This window comes from Rhinatrema bivittatum, chromosome 18 (genome assembly GCF_901001135.1).
Source record: "Rhinatrema bivittatum chromosome 18, aRhiBiv1.1, whole genome shotgun sequence".
Lineage (NCBI taxonomy): Eukaryota > Metazoa > Chordata > Amphibia > Gymnophiona > Rhinatrematidae > Rhinatrema > Rhinatrema bivittatum.
In genome coordinates, this window is record NC_042632.1 from 13698327 (window position 1) to 13720012 (window position 21686).

The 21686-nt window shown below is 40.5% G+C and overlaps 1 protein-coding gene across 2 annotated transcripts in view; it reads right to left on the minus strand.

Moving 5' to 3' along the window:
• Positions 1 to 21686, minus strand: part of FBXW11 (F-box and WD repeat domain containing 11) — a 291067-nt gene that overhangs the window by 113196 nt on the left and 156185 nt on the right. For both annotated transcript variants that reach the window (XM_029583589.1, XM_029583590.1), the window contains 2 exons: positions 6421 to 6607; positions 6238 to 6328 (listed from right to left, as the gene is read on the minus strand). In XM_029583589.1, the coding sequence (XP_029439449.1) occupies positions 6238 to 6328; positions 6421 to 6607 (278 nt within the window). The remainder of the gene's footprint in view (positions 1 to 6237; positions 6329 to 6420; positions 6608 to 21686) is intronic.

Sequence of the window (21686 nt, forward strand, 5' to 3'; positions counted from 1 at the left end):
GTTTGTCAGTATTCTGGCTGCCACATTTTGGACCATCTGAAGAGGTTTGATGTGAGATGAGGGGAGACCTAATAAGATAGAGTTACAGTAGTCTATCTTAGAGAAGATTATGGCTTGCAGAACCGTTCTGTAATCTTGAAAGTGAGAGTGGTTTTATTCTTTTCAGGACATGTAGTTTATGAAAACAGTCCTTGGTTGTTTGGTTGACAAATGATTTTAGATTTAGACTATTATCGATAATAACTCCTAGGTCTCTTGTTTGTGTGATGTGCAGGTTTGCTGGTGGATTCCTAGTGATATTACTATTTTCCAGGGAGATGAGAAGGAGTTCGGTCTTAGAGAAATTTAGTATTAAGTTTAAGCTGGTGAGCAAGCCGTTGATTTCTTGAAGGTAGATTTCCCAGAGTTCAAGTATTTTAGCGATGGATTCTTTCAGGGGGATAACGATCTGGACATCGTCGGCGTATAAGACGTGTTTAAGGTTGAGTTTGGTTAATAGCTTGCATAGTGGAAGAAGATAGATGTTAAAGAGCGTGGGGGATAAGGAAGAGCCTTGGGGCACTCCTAGGGAGGAGTGTTGACGTTGTGATTCTTTATTATGAATTTTAACCTTATAGCCTCTGTTGTCAAGAAAAGTTTTGAACCAGGCCAGAGCAGTTCCTGTTATACCGATGTTTGACAACTGGTTTAGGAGGATGGTGTGGTTAACCGTGTCAAAAGCTGCCGAGAGGTCCAGGAGAATGAGTAGGAACGAGTGGCCTTTATCGAGGCCCATGATGATGTGGTCTGTCAGGGATATGAGCAGGGATTCTGTGCTTAAAGCTTTTCGGAATCCATATTGAGTAGGGAACAGAATCTTGTGGTCTTCAATGTAATCAGATAGTTGTGTATTTACTAATTTTTCCATGACCTTAGCTAAAAAAGGAAGGTTGGAGATCGGGCAGAAGCTATTGGGATCCAGATTAGGTTCCTTTAGGAGCGGTTTGATGGAGGCCAGTTTAAGATCGTCAGGATAGATTCCCTGGGACAAAGAACAGTTAATGATGTCAGCCAGTGAGTTGGAAATTATATCGGGGATTAGTAAGAGAAGCTTGGTAGGGATTCGGTCGAAGGGGTGTGAAGACGGTTTCATTTTCTTCAAAACTGCTTACCTTCCTATCTACCCAATTACAATTCTTCCATCTGGAGAGATGAGCATATAAATATCCATACTCAACACAACACCAGCTCCCTACCCTCTATCTTTTACCTGAACTTTCAATTCAATTCCTATCACCGACCTCCTACAACAACCCCAAAAATGCCCAGAATCTGTGAAAGTGCTGACCTCTACCACCACTACTTGTACGCCATTTCAGGCACCAGACCTTCTCACCAGAATATATTTTGTGCTAATTAGATTAGTTCAAGAGCCATAAACAGAAGCAAACAAATAGAGCCAAAAACAAAAGCCAGGCAGGTTTGTTTCTTTTTTTTAACAAAAGGAGCATAATTGTTTTATTTATTTATTTATTTTTAGAACCACCAAACCTAGGCATGGAACTCGGGTAAACACAGTCAGGCCTATATTCAGTTGGAAGGCAAGAGGCAAAATAATCTGGGTAAATTTAGCTGGAAAACTTATAGCCAAATATTCAGTAACACAAGACTCCCACTGAATACACTCAGCTAAATGGAACTTCACCCAGATAGCATCATCCATGTAGATTCAGCAGTACAAGTCTCCCAGTGAAGACATCCAGGAGAATTGAGAGAAACTGCAAGAGGACATTGCAAAACTGGGTTACTAGGCATGCAAATGGCAAATTAAATTTAATGTGGATAAGTGCAAAATGAGGCATTTAGGGAAGAGTAACCCAAATTATAACTACACAACGCAAGGCTCCACATTAGGAGTCACCACTCAGGAAAAGGATCTAGGTGTCATTGTTGAAAATACATTGACATCTTCTGCTTGATGAGCAGCAGCCAAGAAAAGAATGCTAGGAATTATTAGGAAAGAAATGGAGAATAAAAGAGAGAATCACATAGTGCCTCTACATCACTCCATGGTGCAACCTCATCTCGAATAGTGTGTGCAGTTCTGGTCATCACATCTCACAAAAGATATAGCAGAATCAGAAAAGGTACAGATAAGGGTGACCAAAATAGAGGATGGAACGATTCCACTATGAGGAAAGGCTAAAAAGTTAGGACTCTTCAGCTTGCAGAAGAAATGGCTGAGGGGAGATATGATAGAGGTCTATAAAATGATGAGTGGAATAGAATGAGTTAACATTAATCAGTTGTTTACTCTTTTGAAAAATACAAAGACTAGGCAACACAATAATGTAAGTAGGTAATATACTATTTAAAACTAATAAGAACAAATGTATTTTTTTTTTTACTCGATGCAAAATTAAGCTCTGGAATTCATTGCCAGAAGATGTGGTGAAAGCTATTAGTGTAACTATGTTTAAAAAATGGTTTGGCCAAATTCCTGGAGGAAAAGTTCATTAACCATTACCCTTGGGATCCTGCCAGGTACTTGTGACCTGGATTAGCCACTGTTGGAAGCAGGATATTGTGCTGTGATGTACCTCTGATTTGACCCAGTATGGCAAGTCTTGTGTTTTTATGTTAAGTATCCCACTGAATACACCCAGTCGGCATCATCCATGTACATTCAGTAAATTTAGCTACATTCAGATGAGAAAGATGGCATGCAGGTAGGAAGAGACCCAGCACTAGAAATTTAAGTCTTTAAGTTTAATTTTAATACGGGGAAGAGGAAGTAAAGGTGGGAGTGCCTCAGGTCACAACTTTTTTTTTCATTTTTATTTTGGGAGAATGGGATTGGATGCCATGTCCTATCTTGTTATTAAGTATTTTGGGGCTAAAGGAGGAGAGAATTGGGTATGCGGCCCAAAGGGGATTTTGTTTCTTTACTTAACCAGCCTTATTCTATTCTGGTTAAAGTTAACGTTATCTGGGTGAGCAAGCCTTTATTTTATTTATTATTTATTTTTTATATAGCAACATTCAATCTGAGATTACTTCGGTTTACATTCAGGTACTGTAGGTATTTCCCTATCCCCAGAGGGCAATGGAGGGTAAAGTGACTTGCCCAAGTCACAGTGGGACTCGAACCCTGCTCTCCTGGTTCGTAGCCCACTGCTCTAACCACTAGGCTATTCTCCTCCTCCCTTTAAAGGGGCATGTTGGTAAGACTGGCTTTGGAAGCTGTGTCAGCTGACTAATTTCAGCAACCAGGTGTCAACTCTGATTGCATCACGGAAGCCACTCCTCTGGCCGAGGTCTGGACCAAATCATAGCCTGTGTCTGCTAAAAAGGCGGCAGCAGGTGCCATAACCACTCTAGAATTCCCTCCAATCGGGGTATACTACTGTCCACCTGGCCAAAATTAACAGATGGATGATGAAATGCTAAAAAACAAATTAGAGATACTAACAAATTTGGCAGCACGGTAATAAAGGGAGATTTCAATTACTCCAATACTGATTACAATTAGTACAAAACGCTGCTATATTGGTGATATCTGGTTTACCATGGAGCTCAATACTGACATCATATCAGATGAAATTACATTGGTTGCTGGTAGAGGAACGTATTTGTTTTAAAGCTCTGTCCATGGCATATAAACAGTGTATTTGGAAAATTACTGCCCATCAGATAGGCTGCAGTGGTACAATCCAGACTGTATCCTACGTTCTGTTGGGCAAAATTTGATGGCTCTTCCTCCGATCACATCCTATCGATTAAAATCAACAGTGAACAGATCTTTTTCCTTGGCGGTTCCTGTCTTATGGAACTCAATGCCTGTGGAAGTGCATCAGGAACCAGATTATTTAAAGTTTCGGAAACAAGTATATAAAAGGGTATGTGGAAGTCTAGTGAAGATTTTAAAGTGCAATATTTTTGTATTTTAAGTTTTATATTGATGCTTATGTTATGTACAATTTTGTTTTAATATTTTATGTATATGGAATTTATGAATGTAAAAGATGTAAACCGCCTTGGATATGGATTTGACAGAATATAAAAATGGAACAAATAAGTAAATGATAAATAAATGTCACATCAGGACATGCTAGGAAAATAAAGTTTCCATACTTGATAAATGCATACTTCATGGAGCAGCTGGTTCGGAAATCAATGAGACCTAATTCTTAGTAGAACATAGGATTTGCTGCGAGAGGCAATGGTAGTGGAGTCTCTCTGCAACAGTGATCACAGTGCAATCAAATCTGACCTAATGACTGGAAGAAGGGGATTAAGTAAATCTACAATTCTAGCTTTAAACTTTCAAAATGGAAACTTTGATAAAATGAGGAAAATAGTTTTATAAGCACAAAACAAGAGAAAAATGTGGGGAGGAATCGCATCATACAATCTCAAGGTAGTCAAATGAGTGGATAAGACAATGGCAAAAGCCAGAAAGAAGCTTGGGAGCATAGGAAGAGGAATGGACAGCAGAATAAAATGGAGATGATACTGCTTCTGTCTAAGTCCATGGTGAGACTTCATTTGGAATAATGTGTGCAATTCTGGAGACCACATCTTCAAAGGGAAATAAACTGGTTGGAGTCAAACCAGAGGGTGGCTACTAAAATGGTTAATGGTGTTCACTGTAAAGTGTACAGGAACAGACAAAGATCTAAACATGTATACTTTAGAGGGAAGGTGGGATAAAGGAGATCTGACATTTAATCAATGCAAAGGAGGCAGGCCTCAACAAAAATGAGGCTCTGTAACAAGGGGTCATGGGCTAAAGGGGGTAGACTCAGGAGTAATCTAAGGAAATATTTTTATTTACAGAGAGGGTTGTGATGCATGGATCAGCGGAGGTGGTGGAGACAAGGGCAATATTTGAATTTAAGAAAGCATGGGACAAGCACAACATGTAAACCGCTCTGAGCCATGGCAGAGAGCAGTATTATAAATGGCTATAAAGGTAAAGGGGATCTCTGAAGAAGTGGTAGGGATTTTAGAGCTCAGCAGTTGGTGTGGATGAGCATACTAAATAGGCCATATGGTCTCTCTCCCATATTTCTATAGTTATTTACTCTTTCAAATAGAAAGAGGATGTGGGGACATACCATGAAACTGGTAGCAGATTAAAAAACAAAATTTAAGTATTTTACTGTCAACACTAAACTGTGGAATTTTTTGCCAGAGAATGTGGTTAAGGCAAGTAGCACAGGTGGATGTAAAAAAAAAAGGTTTGGACAAGTTCTAGAGGACAAGTCCATTAGCAGTTATTAGCTAGGACAACTTGGAGATTCCCATCTCTTACTTTTTGAAGTCAGCAACATGGAATGGATCTCCCCACTTAGATCTACCAGGTACTTTTTCAAGGTGACCTGGCCACTATCAGAGAGGATTCTGGACTCAATGGACCTGTGGTCTGACCTACTATGGCACTTATATTCTTAAATATTACAACTTCAATATTTAATATATTAATAGTATTATATACTAAAATATTCTTATGAAAAACTGAAAGTTGCCACGTGGCCATAGCAGATCCTCTAAAATTGGAAATTTTGGATACAATCAATTCATCATTACCATCTTCAAGAATTTAAACAAAAACTTGCTCAGAATGGCTCAATGATTACTAGCATAAGGTGCTAGCACTACTGCTCATCTCATTCCCCCACAACACAATTACAGCCTTTGATACCTGTAATGCCAGAGTACACCCTAGTTCCAAGACAGGCTCCAGGGCAGTTCACTGTCGCTCAAATATGGGCATTGCTGAGTTGATTAGCTGACTCTTCTTTCTCTGCAGTCAACAGAAGGCTAGAAACCATCATTTTCCTCATATGGCTATCTGGATCCAGCTCTCTATTGCATGGCAGCTACTGGGCACAGAGTCACTTCTGTGTAAAATGGCTGCTAATGGACTTGGACATGCTTCTTCCCCCAGCAAGGCCATCACTGGGTTCAGAACTACCACTTCTGTGTGCTACCACTGCCAGGTTTAGAATCACCTCCCTACTTGCATTGCTCTGTGTGGTCACCTTTGCATTATGCAACTATCTCCTCAGAAACAGCATCCAGGAACATAGACACCATAAGAACCCCCAAAAAAGAATAAATAAACAGATCAAATGCAATATACCAGAGCAAAAAACAAAACAAAAAACTTTTTTTCAATACATCATCCATAAACAGCAATAATTTGAGGTAAGCTAAAAATGAAACTGGCAAGTCATAATATTAAACACATACCTCTATATCCTGAATAATCTTTGGATATAATGACCTGTAAAAGGAATTTGGAGGGCCATCTGTTGGTCTGTTTTTAAACAGATATTGATCCCTATTGAGGAAAAAAATGTATTTAATTTTTCAGTTTATCTAATAAGCCTAACAAAAAATTACACTGCATTTCATAGCGGTGATGACACTTACCACCCCCTTCTTTCTGACAATCCCTTCCATAGGGGGTCAGTGCGTACCATTCTCTCAATCAGCTTCTTCCACAGCATACCTTCGGAGATTACTCGCTGCCATTCCTTGCACACCAACTCTGCTGCACAGAGAGATCTGGCATCCAAATAAGAAAGGATATTTTCTGCTATGTGATCTAAACCTTGCTCTATAAAAGACAGAAAGGGAGAAAACAGGAAAAAATGAGTCCGGACTTATAGGAAGGTATCTGATATCTTTACTTGAAATTTTTACAAGCAACACCTATATTAAAAAGTCTTCACTGGTTACCAGTGGCCTGGAAGATTAAGTTTAAGACTATCATGTTAATTTACAAATCTATCAATGGTTTCTCCCCTCAGTGTCAACACTGTTCTGAAGATGTACTGGCCCATTTGTATGTTACTTTCGTCTTTATGAATTTTACTTGATGTACCATTCCCTAAATTCGGCTTGCTGAGTTACTTAAGCTTCTGTTTTGTATTGCCAACCCTATTCTCTGGAATGGGCTTCCTGAGGATCTTAAAGATGAACTGTTGCTCTTTTGCTTCAGAAAATTCATCTTTTCAGTTATGCATTCAATGACTAGCTTTGTCTGATCCCATAGAAGTTATTAGACACTGCTAGGCACTTTTCCAGAGAAAGTCTGACAATGTTGCTTACCTCTACTGAAATTGTAAGACAACAGAGTGACACTTTATTTAAGAGATTAGCGGGAATTAAAGTTAAAAGTACTTACTGATGAAGTTGTATATTTTATTTTTGATCACAAAAGTGAATGGAGGGTGGTTTTTGCCAGTAATGGGGCACCTTTAGGGTAGTATGAACTGGCTTTTTTTCCACAAAGTTAAGAGTCTATGGAATTATTTATTGGAGTATGATAATCATGTAGGCAAGTCACAATATCACCATATTAAAATCTTTGCCATGTAAATCATTCAAACCAAGATGCAGCATTATATAATAATAGTGTTTTCCCTGCAAATTATTTATTATTAAGTTACTTTAACATAAGACATTGCCATACTGAGTCAAACACGAGGGTCCATCAAGCCCAGCACCCTGTTTCCAACAGTGACCAATCCAGGTTACAAGTATCTGTCAAGTACCCAAACATTAACACAGTAACCTAGAAATGATGGCAGAAAAAGACCAAATGGTCCACCCAGTCTGCCCAGCAAGCTTTTTAAGGTAGTATCTGCTGTGCCATGCAGGTTACCCCCATGTTTCTCTTAAGAGTAGCAACCACTGCTCTGTGCAGTTATCCCCAAGCCTTATGCTTGACATGCTTTGCTTTTGGACTTGGCCACAGAAGCGTTCCTGTGATTTTTCCCTTATGTCTGCACTTCAATACCACTTTCTTTCGCAGCATCTCAATTAATTTGCCTACCAAGGAGGTGAGGCTAACTGGCCTATAGTTTCCAGCCTCCTCTCTACTACCACTCTTATGAAGCGGGACCACAACCGCTCTTCTCCAATCTTGCAGCACCACTCCCATTTCCAGGGATCTACTGAGGACCTGAAGGTCGATGCTGGGGAGGAGAGGAGTCTTTCTTTCAGGGTATGGAATTGCCAAAGGTGATGGCCCTCCAATTGTCATGGTTAAATAGACCCTTTACCATCTCTGAAATTATAGATGGCATTAAATCTAGCCCATTGCACAAGACCCCAGGCCCAGATGGCTTTAATGCTAATTATTATAAAATGCTTAGTGGGGACATTAGCTCTACTCTTAAAGAATGTTTTTTCCACAGCCTCGCAGCGAGGTGGCTTTCCCCGAGATACTAAGAAAACATATATAGCCATACTCCCTAAGGGAGGTAAGGGTCCTACTATGCCAGCCTCACATAGGCCTATATCACGCTTAAATTTAGATTTAAAATTTTTTACTACAATTCTGGCCAATAGGCTGAAGGTAGTTTTGCCAGCCTTGATTTCTCAGAACAAAGTGGGCTTTATACCAACTAGGGAGGGCAGCGAGTAAATATATAGTGCGGTTGTGGACTGCCTTGACGCAATGTAAGTTTTCCCAGATACCAGCTTTGGTTGTGGGTTTTGATGCTGAAAAAGCATATGACCGGATGGCCTGGCGCTATTTATTTTCAGTAATGCACAGTTATGGTCTTGAAGGAGATTTTATTCATGACATCTCTATTATATCATGAACCATGTTCTGTTATATTAGCTAATGGGGGTATGTCTAGTGATTTTGAGCTACAGAGAGGCACAAGACAGGGCTGTCCCTTATCTCCTCTCTTGTAATTGCGGAAGATAGACTCCTCAGATATTCATGGGTTCGAAGGGGGGGGGATCGTTTATGATAGCCGCCTTTGCGGATGATGTAAGAATGAAACTGGGGCTGTTAAAAAGACCAGTACAACATGTCATGGCCTTTCAGACTCAATTTGGTAAGTTCTCTGGACTTAAAATAAATTGAGATAAGTCAGAGGCTTTGGATGTACTCAGGACTTTAAAAGGTCAATGGCTAGGACCTTTCCCTTTACGTTAGGTTGAAACAGAGATGAAGTATTTGGGGATCAACATACCCATCGACATCAAGAATATTTATGATAGTAATATACTCCCACTGTTATGAAAGACCAAGGGGAAGTTACAGGCATGGCGGTCATTACCCTTGTCACTCAGTAGGCAGACTCACCTATTTAAAATGATGAACTGCCGAGGTGGTTATATGTTTTACAAATGCTGCTGGTATGGATCAAGCGGAAGCATCTCTTGGATTTTGACTGAGCACTTCATAGCTTTCTTTGGAGCAACAAATGAGCACAGCTAGCTCTGTCTAAATTTGTTTTTTTTTGGGAGGCAGGTGGGATGAACTGCCCCAATTTACAGATGCATAACATAGCCTACCTCTTGCAACATGTTCATGATTGGGTATGGGGTTTGGTGCTCTTCCCCCCCCCCTTTCTTTTTTACAAGCTTGGTGTAGTCCTCTTCAAATGGGGAATTTGTTACATGTCCCTAACCATCTCCTTCCTGATTATATCCAACTTAACCCAATAGGTTAGGTCGTGTAGACAGGCCTGAAGATTCTGTGTACCAAATTAAAGATCCCATGAGTTATTTCCCCTATGTTGTCCATTGTAGGTCATCCAAGGTTTTCCCCGGGTATCAGTAATACCGTTTTTCTAACATGGGCTCGCAAGGGGCTGACTTTCTTGCATCAGTTTGTCCAAGAAGATGGAGGTTTGGTTCGCAGTTTTAGTGATCTCCAATCGGAATTTACATTATCTCAAAAGAATTCTATGATTATTTGCAAGTATGGCTTTTTTTTTTTTTTATTTATGCAATTTACAATACTTTCAAGAACAACTCTTGATAGGAAAAAAAAGAGTATACCTTCAATCATTATACAGATATTGAAATTATACACAATATCTTCACAACATTAAACCAAAGAAAAGTTAATTATAGAATCTCTTCACATGAAATCCACAAAAAAAAAAAAGGGGGGGGATCTGTTCCAAACTTAAAGGAAAATAGTACAATAAACTATTCCAAGGTATAACCAGATTATTACAGAGACATTTTTACTCATGAGAGTCTAGAAGCCTCCAGGGAGGGTACTTCAGCTGTTAAGGGGGTCTTTCCCACCAAGAACTGAGTTAACTGGAGTGGATAAAAAAAAAAACCATAAGTATTTTGCAAATATTTAACCACGCATTTACATGGGAATTTGAGGAAATATCTCGCCCCAATTAATAAGACCTGTGGTCTCAAGAGGAGAAAGGCCTTCCTCCTCCTCTGTGTCTCTCGAGAGACATCAGGGAAAGCTCTCACTAGATTTCCAAGAAATCTTTCATTTCTATTTTTTATACTTAATTTTAACAACCTTTCCCTATCAGTCTCTAATGCAAATATCACGATCAAAGTTGCGGGGGTAGCCAATTCTGTATCAGATGTTTCCAAAATCGTTGTTAAATTAAGAGGCTGATCAATTGCAGGTCTCCGGGTCTCTACATCATCTTCTTGATTTACTGCTTCTGTTCTGAACTTTGATACATAAAATATCTTCATAATCGTTGGAATCATATCTTCAGAAATTTTTAGTATTTCAAACATATACTTATTGAAAACCTCTCTTGGAGATCTCATAGGTAGTTGTGGAAAATTTATATATCTTAAATTTTGATTTTTTGCAAAGTTCTCAAGATTTTCTATTCTTTGAAAAGTACTCTTATTGTCCTTCATCAACATTGATTGTGATTGTTGCAACCCTTTTATCTCAGTTCAAATAGTAGCAGTCTGTTCCAATTCCAAATTTGAATTTTCAAACATTTCCATTTTCTTTTCATGCCTTCTTACTTGTTCTGTTACAGGTGTTAACTGCTGTAGTATATTAGTTCTCATCTCATTTATGGCTTCCCACAATGTTTCAAAGGAAAAGACTTGCGGTCTTACCATTGGTGAAATTTCTATCGTGGGAAAGGAACCAGCAACTGCTGAAGTTTCTCCTCCTGAGGTTCCCCTTTCCTCACCGCCATGCCCCTGATCTTCCAAAGGGCTAGAGGCTGCCGTCTGTACTGCTCTGGGCCACGCTGGTAAGAAATCCTGCACTCTTTGGTCGCGGATTTCCTCCCTCGTAGTCAGTACATCTCTCCCGGCAGCTGGATTGAGCGGTGGAGTCCTCTCCGTGGGACTCAACAGTGATATAGAGCCAGGCGCAGTAAGGGGAGCTCAACTTCTCCTCCCCCTCTCTGCAGCGGCTGGTCTCCCGCTGCGCGTGACATGGGCGTCCATCGGACCGGTCGGGGTGCTCGCCGAGGCTTCTGCGGGGTAAGGAGTTCTCGGCTTATGCTTCCTTCCCAAATTTGAGGTAAATTTTCGCAGGAAAATAATTTTTTAGAAGAAGTTAACCGAGGACGCTCAAGGCACAGCTACTCATTCGGCGGCCATCTTGGATCCCCCCCCCCCATGGCTTTTTATTGTCGCCGACCTTCTTAAATGCTCTCCATTCATTGATGAAACTAAATTGGCAAGGTTTTTCTCAGTTCCACGGGGGAGGAAGATGTCTTGTGCTTTTCTTATTGCAGCTCTTAAAAGAGTGTGGGTTTATTGCAGCTCTTAAAAGAGTGTGGGTTTTTCATGATATACCAGTATTGGTCACTCGCTGGAATCAGAAGCTGTTAACTCCGGTTTCCATCCAGTTGCTTAAAGATTGCTTTGTACATCTTAATGAAGTTTCTGAGAATGTGTTACTACAAGAAGTGCATTTCAAAATTTTTCACTGTGTGTATATCTACTGTTTTGGGCATTTAAAGCCAAATTAGTCTGTTCTGATCTTTGCACAAAATGTGGCGATGCTCCAGGAATCTTTTTTCACTATTTCTGGGACTACAAAGTTATAAGTGCATTTTGGAAAAAGATTCTAGGTTTTTTTTTAAGCATTTTGCTCCATTTGGTGGGACCGGTATCTCCTTTGCTGTGTTTATTTGAACATTTGGAGATGGTTGAAAATTCTGTTACTGATAAAGGTGCTATAATTGGTTTATAATGTGTAATTTTTTATGATTGTTGATATGGTAGCACACTTTAATTGCCTTACACTGTTTGTTTGGATAATATGATTTCACTTGTATGTGAATTGAAATTTAATAAAGTATAAATATAAAAAAAGAAAATTCTGTTACTGAATCATAGTGGATATTTCTACGAAAAGCATTTTAACTGGCCAAAAAGGTGATTTTGGATCACTGGCTTGCTATGAAGGCTCCATCTTTGACATATTGGAGAATACGTCTACATAAACTGGTAGTTTTTGAATACTTGTCAGCCCGCCGGTTGTCACGGAAATATACTTCTTTCATGGATATTTGGCATGCCTATTTAACATTTCCAAATTCCAAAGCAAGAAATAACCTCTTGGCTCTACGATAATGGAAGATCTTGCACCTAGTTCCGGATTCCTGGCACATTCCCGAAAACCTTGAGGTTTTTGGACCTGTTAAGGTATGAGGTAGAATATTAAAGGACAGCTATGTTTCCATTGCCCCAATATAGGTCTTACTAGCTCTGTGATTAGGGGGGGGGAGGGATAAGAGGAGGGGTCTATGATTGTATCCCATCTTTATCCCTGAATCTATTTTTGTTTTGTTGTAACTGTTGGAAAATAAAGGATAAAACAAAAAAAACAAGGGCTCAGGAGCTGCATGAAATTCAGCCATGTTCCCAGATTGACACAATGCCGGAGGCGCATCAGACTAGAGATGAGGGGCATTATAGTACCCCTCTCTTAAGCCCCCTAGGCTTGGGCTTATGGGTGAAGAGCTAGTGAAACCTCAGTTAAGCATTCAGCTTGGACTTTGCTGATTCCTAGGAGTTTTCCTCAGTACCATAACCGCTGTGGCCTATGTGAAGACGACAGATGCAGAACACAGGTCCCACATAAGATTTACCCTGGACAAGGCTAAATTAACTCCTCAGCCTAATCACACCATAATACTGCTTGAATTATGTGAAGCAGTACTGGCAGTTGAGATAGCAGACCTAATATTAAGTGAAACAGACATTCAGCCAGTCATGGTCAAGTTCTTTACAGACAGCAAGGTAGTGCTAGGCTACATATACAACCAAACTAGAAAAGTTCCACGTGTATGTAAGCAACAGAGTTGAGCGCATCAAGAAATCAATGAGACCAGAACAGTGGCATTATGTGCCTACTATTCAAAACCCAGCAAACCAAGCCAAAAAATCTTTCAGCAGCTTACCTGATGCAGACTGTTTGGCTGGACCCAAGCTCCTCATGGAGAGTGGTGTTGAATTCCCAGCTGAGGGAAACTTTCGAGCTCGTGAATTTGGGATCAAACACAGAAATCTGCCCAGCCATTTCTTCACAAAACTTTACATGGTGAATGAACTCTCACATTAAAGAGAATGTTGTTCTGCTTTGTATACAGCAATAAGTTCATGCCAAAGAAATCAAGTGCAACACAAAGATAGACAGCATTCCCAAAAATAGCCCCTTTTGGAAAATTGAACCCTTTCATTGATGAACATGGCTAAGATAGTCATCAGACCAGTCATGATAATACTTGAACACTATGGACCATTACATGTTTCTGACTATTATTTGATTGCTTAATGTTTAAAATAGTGGTATCTATACCACCAAGCAGGGAGTATTCTGCTTTTGCAGTATATTCAAATATATGTATATGTTTCCTTGTTATGCTGCCACCCTGTGTTATCTTATGATAATTTTTTTTTTTTTTTTTTTTTTTTATTATACCGAGTTTCATGATGGAATCACATCAACCCGGTTTACAATTAACAATGTGAGTAAAGGCAGAGAGTAACATAGTAAAACATTTCCCAATTCAACGTCACATATAGAATGAAACTTAACAGGTATAATAACAATATTTAGGATGTGAGAAAGTTACAAAAAACAGGGAAAAATAACTAGGATCTGAAAGGGGGAGGAAATTGAAGGAAGAATATTAACATTTTAGCCAACTGTATCAATTAATAAATATGTATAGTATATATGTATAGCATAGCTATATATATATATATATATATATATATATAGATATATATATAGATATATATATATATATATATATATATATACTATACTAGGGTCCTAGTCAGAGGCAGGACAAAGTCAGGAGGTATAGATTTCAGCAGCCAATGAGATGATCCGTGCACACCCCCTGAGCCAAAGCCAATAGTGTAGAGACTCGTCTGTTGCTATGGGGAAAGTAGCCAATCATGTAATGACACATCATCTGCCTTTGTATGAATGTACAATAAAAGAGAGCGCTGCATTGTGCTCAAGTCCCTTTTCCTGCCTGCGATGAAAGCTGCCTGAAGTGTCTTCTTTGCCTCCATATTCAACACTGTGTGAGGGGCTGTATGAGAGGGAGTGGAGGGCTGGGGTGGGGGGATGTGTGGAGATTCAGTGGAAGAGGGTTGAGCCTGGAGAGGAACAACAGAGTTAGTGGAGAACAGAGGAGATGGGGCCTGAGAGTGCATACTGAAAAAGAGTCTAGACAGAGGAGTAGGGAGAGAGGGTGGAAGGGACACCTCTATGGAGAATTCTATTCAAAATATTTAAAACACTGCATCTTTGAGTAATAACATTTCTGTATTACATTAATTATTCAAGACTGATGTATATTTTGTTATTTTGACTAATATAAAGTATGCAGAATTTTACAATTGTGTACAGAATTTTAAATTTTTGTGAACAGAATTCCCCCAGAAGTACCATATGCTGCTAGTCTGCCTTAATTGCTAGTAGCTACAACTTTGACCGCAAGATGCATTGGTCCTCATCTGAATACGGAACTTCAGAACTCATAACAGCTAACTAGGCTGCTATCTGTATGGCTAATCATCTCACCTTGCAAGTCCCTGTGAGTGTTGAAACTGTTTCTCTTCATTCTAACAACATTGTTTGTTGTTAAGAACTGCGTTCTCAGATATCTGGAAGTTGGGAAGACCAGGTTTAGCTGACTGTTTAGGAATTCAACTACAGCAAACTCCAAGGGCAGGACATGTTCTATTTATTTATTTATTTATTTAGGGTTTTTTTTATACCGACTTTCTCGATATACAAATCAAATCAAGACGGTTTCCAAAGAACAAAACTTTCACCGTAAGGCGTTACATTAAACAATAGATATAGTATTGAACAGGTCTTTACATTATATCAAAAGCTGTATTTTTGTTGCCAAATGGTTTTGTAAACTCTCAAAAATTTAAATTATAAATACTGGAATTGGTCCACCATCAGGACAGGAAGTTCTTGAGCAGCTGCAAAATCCTGGATGCCTTCTCAAAGATCCTGAGCGGCCTGCAGCCACTGAGAATTGAGGATCCATTGGACAAGTACCATGGGAGTTAACATGGACTGTTAATGCCATGAGGTTCAACAACCTTAACATATCCCATGCTGATGCCTACAGACTCACTTGGATCCTTTCCAATACAGATATCACCATGACAGCCCTCTGTTGTAGAAGGAAGGCTTTTGCCTAACTCATGTCTAGCAGTGTTATGATAAATTCCAATTGAGATGACAGGCTCAAATGGGACTTGGGGTAGTTGATGAAGAACCCTAGTACTTTCAGCATCAATTATGTGGCTTGAGATGTGCTCTTGACCAGCCAATTATCCAAAAAGGAGAACACATGCACCCCCACTTTGCACAGATGCGCCATCATACAAGACATTTTATAAAGACATGTGGCTGACGCTAGGCCAAACAGTAGCACACAATACTGGAGGTGACAAATCAGATATTTTCTGTGACCTGGAACTCTCTCTAAGTGGGTGTAAGCACAAAAGAACATAGCCAAGTCCACTTTTGTAAAAGAAAAAAAAAAAGGGAGAGAGACTTAAGGTGCTCAGGGAAACCCTTTTCAGAAAATTGTTCAAGGCAGATAGATCTAGGATAGGATCCCTCTGTTTTCTTTGGAATCAGGAAGTACTTGGAGAAATTTCTCACCCTCTTTCCTTTGGTAGAATAGGCTCAACTGCACTGGTCTCTAAAAGGGAGGAGAGCTCCTTATAAAGCAATTACTGATGTGGAGAATGCCCCAAGCAGGATGTGGAGGCCAATTTGGATAGACACCCAATAGATATAATTTGTACACTTTCTTAATATGACGAGAACCCACTAGACTGAAGTAACTCTGGGCCAATGGTTTACATAAATCTTAGCTTGCCTCCGACAAAGGTCCTCCAGCATGGGTGCCGGTATCTCGACTATGCTTTCTGAGATCCAATCAAAATCCCCGTTCCTGGTTATGGATGGGTTGTTGGCTATGGGCTTGGGGCTCTCTGCTGTCTGAAGTGGGCACAAGAGCCTATTGTTCATAGGACCAAGGTGGGGAGGAGGTTAAAGCCTCCTTGGCTGGAAGAAGTGTCTCCTCAGCCCCATGCTTGGATACCTGACAGACGATGATGTATCTGGAGTTGTTGTGGAGAATTACTGAAGCATTAAACAGCATTTATGGATCTGTGCCACCTTTCCCCTTCAACCTATCTCCAAAGAGATTCTCTCCTGTGTACAGCACATCAGAGAGTCTGCCTTGGACATCAGGTCAACAGGTTCGAGGCCTTACAGTCAGGCAAAGTCTGTAGGTGCCAATTCCCACAGCAGACACTCTCGATGCCATTTTTATTTATTTAAATTTAATATACTGCTTGCAAAGCAAGTTAACCAAGCAGATGTACAAGATAAAACATACAAAAAACAATTTGTAACAAAATATACATAAACAAAGTCAAACAGAAGCAGTTAAAACATACTTAAAAAAAAAAGTATTCAGAGTTTAAAATTTAATAATAAACAGAAAAAATATACACAAATCAACTGGGGGACTACACATTAAGGAACTCTCATATGCCTGCTGGAAAAACCAAGTCTTTATTGCCTTTCTAAATTTCAAGTAATTTCCCTTAGAACGAATACCACAGGTATGGTGTTCCAAAGGAACAGAGCCTGGTAGCTAAATGATGACTTTCTTGTGGTTTCCAGACGCATTACTGACAATGGCGGAAGAGCTAAGCAGCCCATTTGAGAGGAACAAAGGGATCATGAAGGCACATAAGGAATCAACAACTTGGCAACATTAAGAGGAAAACTACCTTGTAAAGCCTGAAAAGTCAGGCACAAGATCTTAAAATGGATGCAGCAGCTGATAGGGAGCCAATGAAGCCTTTGCAAATTGGAGAAATATGATTTTTTTTTTAGACTATAAATAAGTCTGGCAGCAGTATTCTGAAGTACCTGTAATCTTTTAAATTGATAATTTGGGATACCTAACAGAAAAGAATTCAAGACATGAGGGGTGAGGAGTGGGCAAATCCAACGGCTATATCTAAGCTAAAAAAAAGATTTTTGAATAATAGTAGAAATGAACTGGGTCAATAATTATGACTCGTGTCACTCCGAGAATGGAAATAGTTTTTCAAGGAAATTGGAGAGCCATTCATAACAGGGACCAGATTTGGAATTGATGATCTAATAGTAAACCAAAGGGCTTCTGATTTCTCTAGGTTGACCTGTAAATGATGGCTTTGCAGCCAAGAAGCTACACGATCTATATACAAGTTGAGGCAAGATAGATCAAGAGTAGACTTTGCCTTAACATAACATTTTGAAAATATCAAAGGTCAACCAGATCCTGTGTTTCCACAAATCATTTCCTTCTCTACCAGTGACTGGAGGTCATCAGTCTGCTTCTAAGGAAGCTGCTCTGTTACCTTTCGCATTTGATTCAGCAGGTCCTGCATGCACAGGCCCATGAAGAGCTGGTAAGAGGCCCCCAGGAGTAATCAAGAATCCTTCCCTGGGAGCACTGAGGAATAGGTTCTAGTCCTCTTGGTCCTCTCAAGAGCAGATTCGACCATCACAGACTGTGAAAGTGACTGCCTTTTTTCGAATCCAAGAGCCTTCTGGACAACAAAAATCATGTCCTTCTTGTGTACAGGAGGATTTTCTCACATCCTTATTTACACTTCCTGAAGGATCTCATGAACTGGGACTGCAGCAATCTCATTAGAAGGCTCCATGAACTGGAGGATGTCCAAACTTTTGTACTTGGTCTCATCCTCATTCAACAAAGGAAAGGGAATTCATGATAGACATGACAATGTCACACCAGGGATATTATTTAAAGCAATTGGTCATAGGTAAGCAATCTATATCAAAAATCTAAAAAGAAAAATCAAATGACTTGACTATGAATGGTCGATGCCCCTCAGTCACTGCCTGGGTGTGAATGACTGAAAAAACTACCTATAATGCTAAAAAGAGTAGGAAAAAAAGGCCACAGATCCCACAATGAATGATTCCTGCCAAATTCAAAGTTGGAAAAAAATAACCGAAAGGCAGAAGAGTGAGAAACTACAACTGGTGGGCTACATGGAAAAGAGACTAAAGAGTCCCTGGTGTGACGTGTTACATGTATGCTGCACATCTCCAGTGAGGCACAGTCAGTTGTAGAAACTTTGACATTAAAGTTCTGGGCTGGGCTCCATCAGATGATGTCATCCACTTGTGAGAACTGCCATCCTATTTATCCTCAGAGAAAACAAGTTAAACTGTCTCTTCTTTCTTTAAAATAAGCAGCTGGCTGGAAGTAATGACAAAGAGCTGCACAATACTACTATCTAGGACTTACTGCTTTCTACCTTCTTGATTCTGAGCAAGTTATTTAACACTGTTGTGCATTACTCATTCTATGCCAGCCCTTCACTATTGGTAGCAAACTCAGAAAAAAAACCAACCTGCTCATTGTTTCCCTTCAACAGGTTACTACACCTCCGATCTCAAGATTCAAATTCAAGCTGCAGTCTTTAGGAAAATGTAGAAACATTAAAAATAAAAATCATTGCTTCCCACCCCCCTACATTTCTAGAAATTCTTGGAACAGAAGTGTCAATAACCTTTGAATGTGAACTTTACAAAAAAAATAAGATTTTACAGTATTTAACAATTTTAATTCTAGTTTTGAGAAACTACAAAGAAAACTCATGCAAACCAAAAATAAACATGACCCACTGAATACTACTTTAATCATATTTCTATGAAAAGAAAACACCTATTGTAACTAACTAAAACAAGATCTATTGCATATTTCAAATAAACCTATACCATTCCTCAAGACTTTCTATTTATCACCCTGGCTTAAGAAGTTGCTGTACATGCTGTTACTGTGCATTAGTAACAAAGGTAAATAATGGGAACTACATCCAGTACTGAATACTATAGTGCATCTATGAAGGAGTATACAGGATAAAACCCCAGAACACCTTAAAGGACTGGATCCAGAGATCTGGTGTGGCCCATCTTAAACCTTGCATTACTAGGGAATTCTGGTGCTGGGGTATTTCCCTAGGGAGAGGGAATAAATAGCCAAGCCCAGGAAGGGAGAAGAGGCCCCAGGGAAGAGAAGGAAGCCTAGGGAAGGCCTGCTGAACTGTGAATTACATTGCTGTCTGTTTTGAGAACTACTAAAGTAAGCAGAGCTGCTTCTGTTTTTTCTCGTCATTAATAAAAAGTTTGAGAGAACAACCAGAGTCCAGCCTCAGTCTCTCTGACCAGCCCAAGATCGCTCATGGTGTCACATATGGTGTCAATTCGTGAATTTCCATGCTAAGCTTGGCACAGGCAGAGAACCAGGCCAAAAGAGGAAAATAGAGGGGGGGGGGGGAATTCTTTTACCTTTTCCTGGGGCCTCACTGCAGCAGTGACAATGCAGGCTAAGGAGTGTAGCTACAACTAGAGAGAGAGATTTATATATAGTGAGTCACAGCAAAAAAAGGTAGGGTTTTTTTCTGGTGTTCCTGAGAGAAAAGGAAAGTTGTTTTCTGGAAGAGGGTAGGGCCTCCCAAAAAACCCTATATTACCAGGGCCCAGTAAGTGAACATGAAGAGTAATGCAAATCCTCACTGAAGGGCAGCAGCAACCCTAGAGTTTGGTTCAAACCCTACTCAATCCAGCAACAAGAGGCGCTGGCACAGTTGGTTCAAACTAATACAAACCGCCACAGCATGGTCAAAATCCTCACCTCCTGGTTTTTTTTGTTTTGTTTTTTTAAGATGTAGGCCAGTCAAGACCCAGATGTATTCTTAAAAACTTCTGAAAGAAAACGCCCGCATGACTGGTTGGCCAGAAGCCATCTGGACCATGTAACTGGCAAACTTACTTACCGGCAAAAGATATGCTGCTACATCCTGCTGGAGAATCAACTAGTCCAATGTCAAATCCACCATTCTGAAAAGAGCGGGTTACATAATTGAAACCTACTGGCAATAGCTCCGAAAGAGAAGACAGGCTTTAAAATGGCCAATTATGTAATCCTGGAGCATTTCCTGGACCAGCTGAACCAGCCCATGAGGAATTGGGTATGTGTCAGCACCCTGGGCTCATCCTGGAGAAAGCACTAGAAGTGGCAGACACCAACCATCAGGCTCTGCTGACAAAAGAATTCATGTGGAAGCTAGAAAAAAACCTGCACAGGCTCTCTGTCATGGAAGTGAGAGTGAAGGACCTCAGCAATGGTGCTTAGAGCAGGACAACTCTGATTCTGAATTCAGGGCACCGCTATCAGGCTCCACAGCTTGTTTCAACTGTGGAAGGAGAGGTCATTTAGCCAGAGATTGTTAATTTCAGGAAAACAAAGCCATGGACATCAACCTGGTAACCCAGCCAGTACTAGAAGCTAAAGCATACACCAACAAGGGAGGACCTTCAAAGCAGGGACAACCGTGGAGTTGAAGAAGAAAAGAAGCCCCTGAGGTACCTGCACAATCAAGCAACAAGGCTATAAATATCTTTTTCCTTTTGCTCATTCTGTGCAAGGAATGGGCATGTGGAAGACTTTTGCCCCATGCAAAAGAAGAGAATGACAAACCCTTTGTGGGAAAGGTGGAGTTAAAGCAGAACAAGTTCCTCCACTGTGGCAGTAAAGAACACAGTGTTAAAGAATACCCCTGGCTAGAAGATGAAGAATGGAGGTGCAAGCTAGTAACACTTCGCAACTGCAACTGCATTGATAATCCATGTTCAGAAATTAGTAACTTTGTGATCCCAGAGAAGATTGATGACTGTCCTACACAAGCTTTGGTAGATTCAGGGTGCGACAAGACACTCATTAAGAAGGAGCTATCGCATCGACTATACATCAACTATAAGAAGGTGGCAAAATTCGCTTGACTACATGGGGATCAGCAACAGTACCCCAACCTGTCAGGTAATATATGACTACTAGCCGTTAAGCCCGTAACAACGGGCTACATTAAATTTTTTTTTTCGGTCCATTTCCTTCCCCCTCCCTCCTCCCCCTCATTCTCCCTCCCACCTCCTCTCCCCCTCATTCTCCCTTTCCCCTTCTCCTCTCTCCCTCATTCTCCCTCCCACTTCCCCCTCCCTCCCACCTCCTCTTCCCCTCATTCTCCCTTTCCCTTCATTCTCCCCTCCCACCTCCCCCTCATTCTCCTCTCCCCTCCCTCATTCTCTTCCCCTCCCCCTCATTCTCTTCCACTCCCCCTCCCCTCATTCTCCCTTCCACCTCCCCCTCTCTCCCTTCCACCTCCCCCTCTCTCCCTCCCACCTCTATTCTCCCTCCCACCTCTATTCTCCCTCCCACCTCTATTCTCCCTCCCACTCCTTCTCACCTCACTCTCTCCTCCCTCCCCCCTCCCCTCCTCTCAGTCACTCCCCACTCATTCATAACCCCTTCGGATGGCGTGTGTGCGCCGCCGCCGCT